The sequence below is a fragment of the Mytilus californianus genome, unplaced genomic scaffold, assembly GCF_021869535.1.
Source record: "Mytilus californianus isolate M0D057914Y unplaced genomic scaffold, xbMytCali1.0.p SCAF_3, whole genome shotgun sequence".
NCBI lineage: Eukaryota > Metazoa > Mollusca > Bivalvia > Mytilida > Mytilidae > Mytilus > Mytilus californianus.
Window position 1 is genome coordinate 7,228,828 of NW_026262679.1, and position 17,391 is coordinate 7,246,218.

Sequence of the window (17,391 nt, forward strand, 5' to 3'; positions counted from 1 at the left end):
TGTCTACTCGAAATAACATAAAAAATGTGGTGCACACTTTAAAATAACCCGCGTACAGTGTGCACCACATTTTTGATGTTATTTCTTCATAGACAGAAAAAATATTACAGTCATTCCTTAAATAATTTGAAAAACCTCACCCTCTTCAAAAGTTTAATTTTTTACAAGCTCTTATCAAGTCCAGCAGCTTTGGAAAAATATTTCAAAAGCAAAATAAATCAAATCAAATAACTGATAAAATTCATTCCTGTATTTGTTTAAAAAAAATTCTTACTCCCTATTTATCTGTAATATTTCTGCTTTTATTTCTAATGACATTAATTAAATTTTTAGAAATCTAAAAATATCAGGACCATGAATTTTTGGATCTTGAAGAAAAATTTTAAATTTTACACACTTTTGACATGGTAAAGTGCTTTTGTGGTAGGTGCTTAGAAAATACAAGCCTCTTGCTTTGAGCCAGTCAGTCTCACTTGAATATGCATCTTAAATTACTAATTTGATAATTTTTTTTTATTCAAAGCAACTGAAAAATTGACATTATTTATTATTAAGTATTGATAGGAATATACACGCAACTTGGTTAAAATGTTTCTTACTTTTGTAGATATTATTCAAGCAGAATTTTTTTTTTTAAATCAAGAAATAATTCATGCAAGCCATAGATTTGTTGGAAATTTTCACATAGCTTGTGCCGTTATATTCAAATTTTATTTCGAGCGTTAGTGATGGATTTAATTGACGAATATAACATCCCAGGCCATGTGAAAATGATAACAAATCTATGGCTTGCATGAATTATTTCGATTCTAATAGGACGACTACGGTAATTTGAAAAACTGAAGCGAAGGTAAGATTGCTGTGTGTATGGCCGTTCTATTTTACCCCCTGTAAGATAAAAGCTACAAATTTCAAATAAATCTAAGGCTTGCATGAATTATTTCTTAAATAACCACTAGAAAAAATGTGTTCAATCCCTATAATTCTTAACCAAAACATTTTTTTTCGTTGGCTACTATTTGCTGTCAAATCCACAGCTGACATGTCATAACTTAGGGAGTCAGGTGTCATGTTGACTTGCTGAAATCCATGAATGTTGGAATGATGTACTAGAATAGAAAATGAAACAACACCTACCTCAAAACTCCATTTTAATGCCATATTATCCGAATTTAGAGTGTTCACGTAACGGAATAATCTTCAGCTTGAGAGTTTTCATTCATATGACGTCATGTTTTGACATTTTATTTTATTTTAATTTTATACATTTTTTAATTATTTCTTTTTGTTATGCATTAGAATAGGAATAACGGTTCTGTAGTTTCTTCTTCAATTTCAATTTGAACACAACGAAATCCACATAGTGTTTGTACATAGGTTACGATACATGTGGATTTACATGATAGGTAAATAGTAACAGCCATTAATATGTACATCTCGGAGTCTGCGCTAAGTATAGATGTATCCAGAATTTTATCACGCTGTTGTTTTCAAAGCGAAAGAAGCACATCATATTAGAACAAAGCATAATCAATAGCCAAATAAACTTAAGTGGATAGTTGTTTAATACACCTCCTTTATCATATATTGTAAATATCATCTTTTCTTAATTTGGATAAGAGGACAGAATAGTCATCTGTAAAAGAGTCCCCATTTTATTCTAACCAATTGGAAATATCTTCTGATTTGGTTTTTAAACTTTTTTCGCTGTACAAACTGCTGTTATGCATTTAGGCAAAATAGCTATCAGTTTAAAGACTGTTTCATACCAAGGAATTTTGTCCTAAAATAATAAATTTGTGCTCAGCGGTTCTGTTAGTTAGTTGTATGAGGTTGAAGTCATATTCATCATTATTCCCTCAAATAAAATGCTCCGCTGGGGCGCAGCTTGATACGACCGCAGAGGTCGAACCCTGAACAGTTGGGGCAAGTATGGACACAACATTCAAGCTTGATACAGCACTGAATTTGGATTGTAATTAAATATTTGACACAGCGTAGGTTTCTGACACAGAATGAATGTGGTCTAAGAACTTAATAATTTTTAATTTACCTATTCAAACCATATCATTATTATTTGCTTTTATATATAAATCAGAAATAACCAATTTAAAATGGAAAATTTAAAAGAAAAAAAAGGAAAAAAAAATCCCCCCCCCCAATTTTTTGAACCCCCTTATGATTCATCACCCAAAACTCAATCCCAGCCTTCCCTTTGTGGTATGGTACCTTGCAGTACAATTTCAGAGAGATCCATTCACTTGAACACAAGTTATTGTCTGGAAACTAGAAAAATGCTTGTTTTTTGGCCCCTTTTTGGCCCCAAATTCCTAAACGTTTATGGCAATTACCCCCAAACTCAAACCCAGCTTTCCCTTTGTGATATGGAACCTTTTAGTACAATTTCATAAAGATCCATACACTTACACTCAAGTTATTGTCCTGAAACTAGAAAAATGCTTGTTTTATTGCCCCTTTATGGCCCCTAATTCCTAAAATTTGGAGGCAATTACCCCCAAAATCAATCCCAGCCTTCCCTTTGTGGTATGGTACCTTGTGGTACAATTTCAGAGAGATCCATACACTTGAACACAAGTTATTGTCTGGAAACTAGAAAAATGCTTATTTTTGGCCCCTTATTCCTAAATGTTTTGGGCAATTACCCACAAACTCAATTCCATCTTTCCCTTTGTGATATGGAACCTTGTAGTACAATTTCATAAAGATCCATACACTTACACACAAGTTATTGTCATGAAACTAGAAAACTGCTTGTTTTTTGCCCCATTTTGGCCCCTAATTCCTAAAATTTGGAGGCAATTACCCCCAAAATCAATCCCAGCATTCCCTTTGTGATATGGAACCTTGTGGTACTATGTCAGAGAGATCCATACACTTACACACAAGTTATTGTCATGAAACTAGAAAAATGCTTGTTATTTTACCCTTTTTTGCCCCTAATTCCTAAAATTTTGAGGCAATTACCCCCAAAATCAATCCCAGCATTCCCTTTGTGATATGGAACCTTGTGGTACAATGTCAGAGAGATCCATACACTAACACACAAGTTATGTCTGGAAGTTACAAAAATGCTTATTTTTGGCCCCTTTTTGGTCCCTAATTCCTTAACTGTTGGTACCATAACCCCCAAAATCAATCCCCATCTTCCTTTTGTGGTATTGAACCTTATGGTAAAATTTCATAGAGATCCATTCACTTAAACTAGAGTGCGAAAATTAATGTGTCTTCTGATGATGACGACAACGCCAACGTCATACCAATATACGACCACAACATTTTTTTGCTGTCGTATAAAAAGACAAAAGAGTTAAATAACTAATAAAGCCTGATGCTCTCAGAGAAAAAGATGTATATCTTACCTTGTATTTCAGACTTAACCAGAATTCTGATATTGCAAACTCTTAAACAAAACATTCCTGGCTGTCTTATATGGTATGTACAGATTCAATTACAATATAATGATGAATGAAAGTAGAGGATATTATCAAAGACTTCTAAATGTGGAAAGGAACAGAAATAATATTTAAAACATTGCTAAAAATACATGTTGGCAAAGGTGAAAGTTCCATACCTTATAGTATCCATTAAACAACTGCTGTTCAGCCTGTGCCTGAGTTATTTCTTTGTTTAATGTCTTAGTTCTTTTCTTTTTCTTGTTCTTCTTATTACTTTTTCCTTTCTGCTGAGAATCTGAAAAGCATATAAATCAGAAGACTATATTGTATTTGATCTATATAGGGTGCACCATATTGTATATATAATCTGTATGGGACGTACCATATTGTATTTGATATGTAGTGTGTACTATATTGTATTTTGATGTAGTGTGTACCATATTGTAATTGATAAATATAGGGTGTACCATATTATATTTGATGTATAGTGTGTACCATATTGTATTTGATATATAGGGTGTACCATATTATATTTGATGTATAGTGTGTACCAAATTGTATTTGATATATAGGGTGTACCATATTATATTTCATGTATAGTGTGTAACATATTGTATTTGATGTATAGTGTGTACCATAGTGTGTACCATATTGTATTTGATGTATCGTGTGTACCATATTGTATTTGATGTATAATGTTTAACATTTTGTATTTGATGTATAGTGTGTACCATATTGTATTTGATGTATAGGGTGTACCATATTGTATTTGATGTATAATGTGTAACATATTGTATTTGATGTATAGGGTGAACCATATTGTATTTGGTGTATAGTGTGTACCATATTGTATTTGATGTATAATGTGTAACATTTTGTATTTGATGTATAGTGTGTACCATATTGTATTTGATGTATAGGGTGTACCATATTGTATTTGATGTATAGTGTGTACCATATTGTATTTGATGTATAGTGTGTACCATAGTGTATTTGATGTATAGTGTGTACCATATTGTATTTGATGTATTGTGTGTACCATATTGTATTTGATGTATTGTGTGTACCATATTGTATTTGATAAATATTGGATGTACCATATTGTATTTGATAAATATAGGATGTACCATATTGTACTTGATATGTAAAGGACTTATCATATTGTATATTAATTGTTATGGGACATACCATATTGTATATGATTTGTATGGGAAGTACCATATTATATTTGATATGTACAGGATGTACCATATTTCTTTATGACTTGTATGGAATGTACCATATGGGGCACTTGAAAAAATATGGCAAATTCAGTAATTTTCCCTTTTATAAAGGGACATAGCTCGAGAATGGTGAAAGTGATGCCATTCAAATTCAACCTTGATCTGTGTTTGGTGGTAATAAGCATTGTCTATAAGTTTCATTTGGTTGAGACAAAGTACAGTTAGAGAATGGAAACCCATTTCAGGATATATAGATGGACATAAACACTAACAAGGCTAAACCTTAATGCTCCTTCCTCTAATGGCAGGGGGCATAAAAAAAATTATAAAAAAGAATTTTAAAAACAATGCTACTAGCTTCAATATAATTCCTTCCATTAGTTTTGCTTTATAATTATTTGCAAAATATTGTCACTCACTAGAAGATAATTCTTTTGCCTCTGAAAAACAAATTTTGGAGAAAAAATATAAAAAATAAAATCGTCACTCGCAATCTATTTGGTGTGACCTTACCTGCAACTGTTTCATGTTCCAGTAAGAAGTTATCAGCCCTATGTAATGTGTTGATCATCCAGGAATATAACATTTCTGATAAATACCTGTCACAAAAAATAAAATACAAGATGTATTATCAACAAGCATTCTGAGAGTATTGCATGGCAATACATAGTCCCCTACCGGTTAAAAATTAATTGTACTGGAACAAAATGCTAACTTGATCTATAACTTGTCATGATGTAAACTATATAACAAATATCAAGTCAACATCTTCAAGCATGATGAAAAAAAGTGTGGAAAACTGATTATTTAAGTGAATTTTCTAAGTCCAAGGACCATAACTCTGCACAAAATCATCAGACCGGAACAAAATTCGTTCTTGATCTGTAACTTGTCATGATAAAACAATGTACCAATTATTAAGTCAATATCTTCAAGCATGAGGAAACAAAGTGTGGAAAACTGATTTGCCGGACTGACGGATGGACAGACAGACGGACGGAGTGCAAACCTAAGGTCCCCTCGACTGCGTCGGGTGGGGACTAATAAATCGTAATAGTTCATGATCAGCCATTACAGATATATTGGTCAATGCTTAATGAAATCTGCTGTACACAAAAAAATGAGGATTTCTATACAATGTTGCCAAGGTAATTATATATACAGTTTCTTTACATCCTTATTACTGTAAGATATGCTTCAAATGTGAAAGTTGGTATGTCAAATATAGTCAAACTTATATATAAAGGTCACCCTCAGGACCAGAGAAAACTGACCTTACAAGAGAAATGAACATTAAAATGAAATTCAAAATATAGAAGTATTATTACTGCAGGACAAAAAGAAAATCACATAACAGGACAGGTTTTCGCTCAATAGAGGGGGGTCTTTTTTGAAGGTTTGACTGTATAAAAGGTTCAGCTAGTGTAGCCTTTTATCTCTTGCAATAGGAACTTAAATACTATACTATGCATCAAAGAAAACAATCCATAAAGAACAATATGTGACCATGCACAACTCACACTATATATCTAATGTTCATGTAAAGTGAACAGTGAAAAAACATAATAATGAAGACATACCTGCCAACCTCTGAAACCTTCAAAGAGGGAGATCTCCCCCTCAGCTATGACAGCTGAGGGGGAGATTTTGCGCGAACGACATTTTCAAGTGAAAAATATGACCTGTTTATTTATTCATTTACAAAACACAAATAAGAGTAAATAGATATACTTTATTTCTTCAATGATGGTTATATCCTACTCAAGGTGTGTTGGTTTGATTTTATACTTTTTCAATGTCTTTGACATTATGTCCCTTCAGGCAAGCATACCCCAAAGAAATGTCTGTTTCAAGTGATCATCTTTAATGTAAATAATGGAGCAACATACATGATGATGGGAGTTTTTAACGACCTTGACTGGCTATACAGCCCTCGCACAGTCGGCAACATACAACAAACAAACAAATGGAAGTTTTTAACGACCTTGACTGGCTATACAGCCCTTGCACGGTCGGCTCGGTGCCCGAAGGCGTTTGGTGAGCGTTTAAATATTTTTGCAGTCGGACAGGAACAGTTGGAATTCGCCATTTTGGTAGGCCGCCATCTTGGATTTGGTGAGTTGTTTTGTTTTTGTTTTGTTGACTATTTTGTTGTTTACTTCACAATGGCTGCTTTCAGGGCCAGGTTGGTCAGCTTGGCAGCCTGCTAACCACGATGATGGAGTCCTGGTCGATGAGTCTCGGACATAGTAATAACGATGACAGGAAGCATTATCAGGACCAAAGTCGTGAGACAGTGAAATGGTGGTCCATCATCTAACACCTAGGATACAGTCCTCGGCATACCACTCCCCCATCCATAATGGGTTTTGGAGTGTATGTTGACGCAGGAATTTGCCCTACGCGGATTATAGCCTAACGTAGTCTGTACAGCGTTGGATTGGTTTCTGTCATCGAAAGTAGTAAGTCGTTGATCCATCTAACAGTAAACCCTCATCGAAGATAGCAGGTAAAGGAGAGCTGACCCAGCACGTCCGTTCAGTTGTAATGACTGAGACGTGACTGGATTGAAATCCATGAATCCAATAAATGGGCAACATACAACAAATGGAAGTTTTTAACGACCTTGACTGGCTATACAGCCCTTGCACGGTCATACACAAATGTGAATACATCTCTTATAAATTTCAATTTAAACATTAAATCGAAGTATTGATCTATTAAATGATTTTCAAAATATAATTATATTTTTTGTCCTAAGGTCTTCAAAATCATTAAATTACCATCCTTTTATGATTCTTTGTTCAATTTGTATTTAATTTATATTCTTTAACCAATTCACATTATTTAAAGCAGGGTAACTTAAAACAAGATTAAACAGGGGAAGTAACCCAAAATTTCTTTGAAGTGTTTAGATTGAGGTTAAAGTCGTTAATGATCGTTAGTTAGTATTATGTTTGACACCCAAGCTGTCATGTGAAGCCATTTAATTTTCACATGGACTGTGATTTACAGGTAAAAAATACCCTCATCAGTGACACAAAAACGTTATTAATGTTGACTGGTCAATTCAAGGTAAAATATCCAAAAGCGGGAGATTCGATACACCCGCGCGGGAAGGGAACGGCAAGCGGGAGATTTCCAGAATTTCGTCATTTGAGCGAGAGTCTCCCGCTCAAAACGGGAGGGTTGGCAGGTATGTGAAGATGTGTTTCATGTTGATGTGACCATTACTTGATGGATAACTCCCTTGTCTTGAACTTTACCCTGAGAATGTACTGATTTCACCCATCATACTTCCATTTTCAGTGAAATGTAAAATCAAGTCTGAAACCTTATTTTACATAATTTTTTAAAGTTTACATCATAATGCATTTGTGTACTAAGTTTTAGGTTGATGAGATCATCATTTCATGGTCCACTACCTTCACTAAAAACTTTAACCTGAGAATGTACAGATTTACACTTCTATGTTCAGTGAACAGTGAAATCATGGTCAATATTGTTATTTGGAATATAATTTTAAAAGCTCCAAATTTAATGAACTATTGAGAGGCGAAGTGAGCAGAAAGGAATATTTTTATCTATTCTCAGCCTTTGGTTATAAAATGAACAAAGACATAGTATAGTTTAAATTGTATATATATAAGTGAACAGTTAAATTCAGCATATTTTTTGTATTAAAATGACTTACTCCGCCAGTCGGTAATCTGCAGGTCCCAAGACCGGATAAAGGAGGGGGAAGTCAATCAATTAGTTGATATATATAAGTTACCATAAATAAATTCATAAAATTGGTGCAATTAGATGATATTTTTATTGGCGCAAATGCTACCTTTAGTTTTTAAAACAAAGTGGCGCAGAAGTAGCATTGGCGCAAATAAGTTGTGGCGCAAATAAGTTCATTTTTGGCACAAAAAGATATGACCTAATTTCCTTAGTGTGTTGTGTCTGTACTGTCATCAGCGCCAATTTATATTTTAATGCTAAAATAGTGTATTATGTAGTAGAAAGCATAGGAAATATTGGTGACTTGAATGCTTTGCCTCTGATCCTGTTGACTAATATATATTTTATAACCACACAGTAAAAAATATCTGACATTAATAAAAATAAGGTTCAATAAGATTTATAATTAGCGATACTGAAGGTAGACAGATGTTATCTAGTCTCTGGAGATAATTTTCAGCTTTGATTTTCAAAACTTATTTCTGTATTTCAACAATTCATCAATGATGCATTTTTTTGTAATTAGCTCTTTAAAGCTGACTTTGCAGAGATTTTGTTTTTGCTATTTTCTAATTTTTTTTAAGTATTAAATGAGATCCAAATGGACATTGTACCTTACTTAAGTTAGTATGATTTTTCTACATGGAAAAAATGGAATTTATTTTTTAATTGATAAATTCAACAACACTTGATGATATTTGTTTGTAAAATAATCAAGAATTCTCTAAATATACTGCAGAAATTGACTTCCAATATATCAAATGTAAACAGCAATTATTGTCCTTTCCTACATTTGGATATTTCAGTTTCACCCAGGAAACTCTATACAAAAATTTAGGACAAAAGGGAGAATTTTTCCTTCCCTATTGTAAATTTTCTTTTTAAGCGGTGATGTTTCAATGGCCCAATCTCACAGTGTTTATATATCCCAACTCATTCACTATACCTCAGTTTGTTGTGGTATTTATATATCCCAACTCATTAACTATACCTCCGTCTGTTGTGGTGTTTATATATCCCAACTCATTCACTAAACCTCCGTCTGTTGTCGTGTTCATATGTTCCAACTCATTCGCTATACCTCAGTCTGTTGTGGTGTTTAAGATCCCAACTCATTTGCTATACCTGGGTCTGTTGTGGTGTTTATATATCCCAACTCATTAACTATACCTCCGTCTGTTGTGGTGTTTATATATCCCAACTCATTCACTATACCTCGGTCTGTTGTGGTGTTTAGATCCCAACTAATTCACTATACCTCGGTCTGTTGTGGTGTTTAGATCCCAACTAATTCACTATACCTCGGTCTGTTGTGGTGTTTAAGATCCCAACTCATTTGCTATACCTGGGTCTGTTGTGGTGTTTATATATCCCAACTCATTCACTATACCTCGGTCTGTTGTGGTGTTTAGATCCCAACTAATTCACTATACCTCGGTCTGTTGTGGTGTTTAGATCCCAACTAATTCACTATACCTCGGTCTGTTGTGGTGTTTAGATCCCAACTAATTCACTATACCTCCGTCTGTTGTGGTGTTTATATATCCCAACTCATTCCCTATACCTAGGTCTGTTGTGGTGTTTATATATCCCAACTCATTAACTATACCTCCGTCTGTTGTCGTGTTTATATGTTCCAACTCATTCGCTATACCTCAGTCTGTTGTGGTGTTTAAGATCCCAACTCATTCACTATACCTCGGTCTGTTGTGGTGTTTATATATCCCAACTCATTAACTATACCTCCGTCTGTTGTCGTGTTTATATGTTCCAACTCATTCGCTATACCTCAGTCTGTTGTGGTGTTTAAGATCCCAACTCATTTGCTATACCTGGGTCTGTTGTGGTGTTTTTGATTCTAATGAATGTAATCAATGTTTCACTGGTAAATTATTAGGTCAGGGATTTCTTTAACCAACAAATCACTTAAAACCTTTACTAAGTTCTTTCATAGATACAACCATTTGGTTTGGAAGTTTGGCTTTAGGAAACTTATTACAAACCGGATAGTACATTCTTATTTTTACAGTGATGTTGTTTAAAGAACATTTAAATTTAGATACAATCCATGTAAAAATATGAACATTTACAGTCCTACATCTGTCAATACTTATATTTTGGCATTGCAAAAGATCATGTTTTTCTGGATGTGTACTGATTAATATTTTAGTCTTGGATAAATGATTATTGTATTGGTTTTGAACTAGTTTGCAGTAACTTCAAGTGCTCTAAGATTGGTACTTGTGTCAAGTTTTTTTGTTAGTTATTTGGTGGGGTTTTGTGTTGATCTGATGAGTCAAGCCAAGTTGTCTCATTACCAATTACATCTTTTTATTTTTACATTGTGTAAATAATTAAATTAACATTATTCTATATGTAGTACTTACCAATAAACATAATGGTATTCATATGTAGCATAAAGTTCTAATTCAAATCCAGCCAACAGATAGGACACCATGGCCTGTAGTATCAGGTACAAAACCCAGTTACCTAAACAGGCAATATGTTGCCTACTGGGCTCCGTTTTGGATAAAAGCTGATGGAGATATGCATCTACTTTATCTGCCTGAAATATAATAGGGCATAAAACCATTTAAAAATACAGAACTGGCTTGTCAAAACCACTAGAAAACAGGCAATGTGTTGCCTGCTGGGCTCTAGGTTCTATTTATTGTATGTCAAAATATGAAACGTCTATGGGTTAATAGTAATATATTATTTCTTCAAATTTCATGAATATAATATACATTATGATGTTCATTGTCATTATCTAAATGTCTATTTCAGTGAGAATTCTCTTTTCTTTGTTTCATTGTTCTATTGTCTTTGTTGGGTGTAAATAATGTCTGCTATATCATGATTTTTTACCTGTCTATTTTTAACACTTTCAATTTTTGGAGAGGAAATTAGGTTTATTAATAAAAAAATCCTTCTAAAAGAATTGTTCATTTTATTTCAATGATGCATTTTAATAATTAAGTATGATTCAATGAACAAAACTTTTATGAATATATGAATTGGACCTTTATATCATACATTATGTCTTACAACCCCCTTATTGGCCAGTTATTATTATATCCAAAGTTAATAGCAATAGTTAAACATTGCAGAGATTATTAATAGACTAGATTACTAAAAACAAACTGCTAACATAGAGATATGTCTCACTTGTGTGACCTAATCACAGACTAATAGACAACTAGAAACAAACTGCTAACATAGAGATATGTCTCACTTGTGTGACCTACTCAGACTAATAGACAACTAGAAACAAACTGCTAACACAGATATATGTCTCACTTGTGTGACCTAATCACAGACTAATAGACAACTAGAAACAAACTGCTAACATAGAGATATGTCTCACTTGTGTGACCTAATCACAGACTAATAGACAACTAGAAACAAACTGCTAACACAGAGATATGTCTCACTTGTGTAACCTAATCACAGACTAATAGACAACTAGAAACAAACCGCTAACATAGAGCTATGTCTCACTTGAATGTATGAATATATGAATTGGACCTTTATATCATACATTATGTCTTACAACCCCCTTATTGGCCAGTTATTATTATATTCAAAGTTAATAGCAATAGTTAAACATTGCAGAGATTATTAATAAACTAGATTACTAAAAACAAACTGCTAACATAGAGATATGTCTCACTTGTGTGACCTAATCACAGACGAATAGACAACTACAAACAAACTGCTAACATAGAGATATGTCTCACTTGTGTGAACTAATCACAGACTAATAGACAACTAGAAACAAACTGCTAACATAGAGATATGTCTCACTTGTGTGACCTAATCACAGACTAATAGACAACTAGAAACAAACTGCTAACATAGAGATATGTCTCACTTGTGTGACCTAATCACAGACTAATAGACTAGAAACAAACTGCTAACACAGAGATATGTCTCACTTGTGTGACCTAATCACAGACTAATAGACAACTAGAAACAAACTGCTAACATAGAGATATGTCTCACTTGTGTGACCTAACCACAGACTAATAGACAACTAGAAACAAACTGCTAACACAGAGATATGTCTCACTTGTGTAACCTAATCACAGACTAATAGACAACTAGAAACAAACCGCTAACATAGAGCTATGTCTCACTTGAATGTATGAATATATGAATTGGACCTTTATATCATACATTATGTCTTACAACCCCCTTATTGGCCAGTTATTATTATATTCAAAGTTAATAGCAATAGTTAAACATTGCAGAGATTATTAATAGACTAGATTACTAAAAACAAACTGCTAACATAGAGATATGTCTCACTTGTGTGACCTACTCAGACTAATAGACAACTAGAAACAAACTGCTAACACAGAGATATGTCTCACTTGTGTGACCTAATCACAGACTAATAGACAACTAGAAACAAACTGCTAACATAGAGATATGTCTCACTTGTGTGACCTAATCACAGACTAATAGACAACTAGAAACAAACTGCTAACACAGAGATATGTCTCACTTGTGTAACCTAATCACAGACTAATAGACAACTAGAAACAAACCGCTAACATAGAGCTATGTCTCACTTGAATGTATGAATATATGAATTGGACCTTTATATCATACATTATGTCTTACAACCCCCTTATTGGCCAGTTATTATTATATTCAAAGTTAATAGCAATAGTTAAACATTGCAGAGATTATTAATAGACTACCGTTCCTACTCGCTTATTAGTCGGAAAATTGGGAGTAAAATTCATAATCCAGAGAGGGGGACCGACTAATAGACGAGATCTAGCGACCAGAGGAAAAATCCAAGCTTGAGAAAAGTGGTCAGGAGTGAATTTCCTGGTCAATACTACGTTTTTGATTGCCAAACCTACATAAATCAATAAATAAATAGTTTTTGTTGAAAATAAATGACTACAATACTGTCTTTGTGTTTTATTTGTTCTTTGGTAAACATTTTCTGCAAATTCGTGTTGAAATTCTACTGTTTCCGGTTTGTGTATTGATTTTCATGGTCACATGGTTTTCCTATAAACCCAAAAGAAGAGCCAAGAACCAAAATTGAAAAGGAGATAACAATGTACCAAATATGTGAAAGGATGTTTTCAGCGGAGTTATTGTGTCATTATTGTGATATCATGATATCAATTCAATGCTTATAAATCATATAATAATCAAAAAATAATTTTAAGATTCATTCCCAAAATCAAAATATTATTCATTAAAAAGTGTCTCAGGTAAACAAAAATTACAAAATTGATTGACAAGCCAATATAATCCATTGATAACCCCAATTAAGAGACAAAGAGTTGTATTTACTAAAGGTGTGAAAACTATCAGTGATAGGTAAACAGATGACACTAATGAGTTGGAGTTAGTTATTTTAATATATTGATTAGCTTCACTTAATTTTTTTAAACTTTTAATCATCACAATATAATAAGAATTATGAAGTGTACATGCTCATTTAACACCGAGTTATGTATGCTGTGAAAAATATTTTCATCAAGTGTTGATTGACTTTAAATTTTTCAGGTTCATATTGGCTTATATTCGCTTTTCTCAAACAATAGGTTGTTAGTCATACCCTACAAAATCATTGATGCATTACGTAAACAACACATTGCTAATCTAACATTTGAACAGTGAACAAAACAAGAGAAATGAATACATCTTTATTATTAACAGCAATATAAATTATCATGATGAGCATCAACTAAATTCAAACCAAACAAACATTAATGCAGAAATGAGTATTATTCCTGGATTTGCATTGGTTTTACCGGCGTTCAGTTACTGTCAGCTGAAAAAAAAATGCCCAAATTTTGTCCGACTTATACGAGGGTCAAGACTAAATCCTTAGAATTTGGAGCTGAAAAGGGCCCCCGACTTATAGTAGGATCGACTATTAGGCGAGTATCTACGGTAGATTACTAAAAACAAACTGCTAACATAGAGATATGTCTCACTTGTGTGACCTAATCACAGACTAATAGACAACTACAAACAAACTGCTAACATAGAGATATGTCTCACTTGTGTGAACTAATCACAGACTAATAGACAACTAGAAACAAACTGCTAACATAGAGATATGTCTCACTTGTGTGACCTAATCACAGACTAATAGACAACTAGAAACAAACTGCTAACATAGAGATATGTCTCACTTGTGTGACCTAATCACAGACTAATAGACTAGAAACAAACTGCTAACACAGAGATATGTCTCACTTGTGTGACCTAATCACAGACTAATAGACAACTAGAAACAAACTGCTAACATAGAGATATGTCTCACTTGTGTGACCTAACCACAGACTAATAGACAACTAGAAACAAACTGCTAACACAGAGATATGTCTCACTTGTGTAACCTAATCACAGACTAATAGACAACTAGAAACAAACCGCTAACATAGAGCTATGTCTCACTTGAATGTATGAATATATGAATTGGACCTTTATATCATACATTATGTCTTACAACCCCCTTATTGGCCAGTTATTATTATATTCAAAGTTAATAGCAATAGTTAAACATTGCAGAGATTATTAATAGACTAGATTACTAAAAACAAACTGCTAACATAGAGATATGTCTCACTTGTGTGACCTAATCACAGACTAATAGACAACTACAAACAAACTGCTAACATAGAGATATGTCTCACTTGTGTAACCTAATCACAGATTAATAGACAACTAGAAACAAACTGCTAACATAGAGATATGTCTCACTTGTGTGACCTAATCACAGACTAATAGACAACTAGAAACAAACTGCTTACATAGAGATATGTCTCACTTGTGTAACCTAATCACAGATTAATAGACAACTAGAAACAAACTGCTAACCTAGAGAAATGTCTCACTTGTGTGACCTAATCACAGACTAATAGACAACTAGAAACAAACTGCTAACATAGAGATATGTCTCACTTGTGTAACCTAATCACAGACTAATAGACAACTAGAAACAAACTGCTAACCTAGAGAAATGTCTCACTTGTGTGACCTAATCACAGACTAATAGATAACTAGAAACAAACTGCTAACATAGAGATATTTCTCACTTGTGTGACCTAATCACAGACTAATAGACAACTACAAACAAACTGCTAACATAATGATATGTCTCACTTGTGTAACCTAATCACAGATTAAACTAACTGTTGACTTTACATGCCTCACTTCCACAGCTATTGTGGTGGCCAAGAACAAACTGTGATTCATACCTCTTTATGGGATAACCTATGGTAGTTGAGGGAGATTCAAAAATAAGAATATGTACTTAATTTTACACTAATAATTTAGGGGAAGTTGTGGGTACAAAGGGAGATCAAGTTAATAGACAAATAAAAACAATATTTACTGAGGTAGCTATGATACAAACCTCTTCTTGCAGGGCAGACAATTCTTCTAATATATGTCCCCACTTGTCTCTTTGTCTGGCCCGATTATGACCAGGGATTTGTATCAGTGTACAAACAGGGCGGACTGCCTGCATGAACCATGCATCTACAAATGTTTTGGCCTGAGCATTGTTGTAGAGCTGAGATCTGAAAATAAGAATAAATCAGTATTTAAGTTGATCCCATTAACAGAATATTTAACCTCTGGCTACTTTTACATCAATGCTTTATCATGTTTATTAATTTTAATATGTACTTTTAAAATGAAAAAGGCTAATTTCAAAGCATGTCTTCCAAAATACATAATTTTTATCTGACTGGCAATCGACTGACAGACACCAAATCTCTATTTGCCAATCTAATAATAGTATGAAAAGGTTGAGGTTTAGGCATTCTTTAAGACTGTCAGGTCATAAAAGTGAAATCAGGAGTAATTACTATTTTAACAAGTCCTAATTATCTGCCCCCTCCCCCCTTTCCCCTCAACAAATATTAATTATTATAAAGGTTTATTGGTTGTCTGACAGCTGTCAGGTGACAGGTAATGTATATAGGACATCTGTAGATCTTTTTGAAGTTGTTTCTCAATGTTAACTGGATTGCATCTAAATAATTGTAGCAACAAATAATTCAGTTTACAAAAAAAATATTTAAATTATTAAATAAAAATTGAGCAAAAAAAAATGAAAGAAGCATTTTGTTTAAATAATTACAAGTGTGTGCATGCAAACAGGGTTGATGTTAAATTATGCATCCAAAAGCTGTCAGTTAACAGATTTCATATCAGATTTCATATCAAAACCATGAAGGAATTATTTTGGCATGAAAAAATTCTCCTACTGGCTAAATGAATTTCATTTAAACTCTGGTTGACAGCCCTTAAAATGATTAAACCTGTATTTTATTGGCTATGATATGAGTGAAAATTTCTAGAGATTTAGTCAAATGGTATCATAAGGCTCAGGCCATAGGTTTGAGGAACAGATTTGTTAATTGTCTGTAATGGAAACATGGGTGCCAATCATAGCAAGGCAATTTTTTTTTTACAATACTATCCAAAAAAATGAAATTGAAATTAAAACTTACTACTGACTGAGACAATGAAGGCTGATAAAACTTACTTCTGACTAAGACAAAGAGGACTAATAAAACTTACTTCTGACTAAGACAAGGAGGACTAATAAAACTTACTTCTGACTAAAACAAGAATGGCTAACAAAATTTACTTCTGACTAAGACAAGGAGGGCTAATTAAACTTACTTCTGACTAAGACAAGGAGGTGCTATAAAGTTTCTGATTGTATCCTTTAGATAATCTACCATGGGTATTGTTCCAAATACTCGTTTATTGACTGGAAGGAAGGTCAACTGAAATGAATTATTAAAATTGATGAATACATGCATAACCTTCAAAACACTGCTATAATCACATATTCTTCAGGTCCAAAATCTCTTATTTTGTTAATCTTATAATGCTGATCATTTTTCTGTTACAATTTCTCTCTATTTTCTATAGTTTTTGCTAAAAAAAAACAAAAATGGGTAAAAATAATTTTTCATTTACAGGCATCCACTCTGATAAAGTGTCTACTAATGATTTCGGCA

General features: G+C 33.2%; 1 protein-coding gene across 3 annotated transcripts in view; it reads right to left on the reverse strand.

The window, feature by feature from the left end:
- LOC127733902 (N-alpha-acetyltransferase 35, NatC auxiliary subunit-like) overlaps positions 1-17,391 on the reverse strand; it is a 60,981-nt gene that overhangs the window by 12,518 nt on the left and 31,072 nt on the right. For all 3 annotated transcript variants that reach the window (XM_052243349.1, XM_052243351.1, XM_052243350.1), the window contains exons 11-15: positions 17,048-17,154; positions 15,768-15,933; positions 10,756-10,934; positions 5,153-5,238; positions 3,593-3,711 (exon numbers count right to left, since the gene is read on the reverse strand). In XM_052243349.1, the coding sequence (XP_052099309.1) occupies positions 3,593-3,711; positions 5,153-5,238; positions 10,756-10,934; positions 15,768-15,933; positions 17,048-17,154 (657 nt within the window). The remainder of the gene's footprint in view (positions 1-3,592; positions 3,712-5,152; positions 5,239-10,755; positions 10,935-15,767; positions 15,934-17,047; positions 17,155-17,391) is intronic.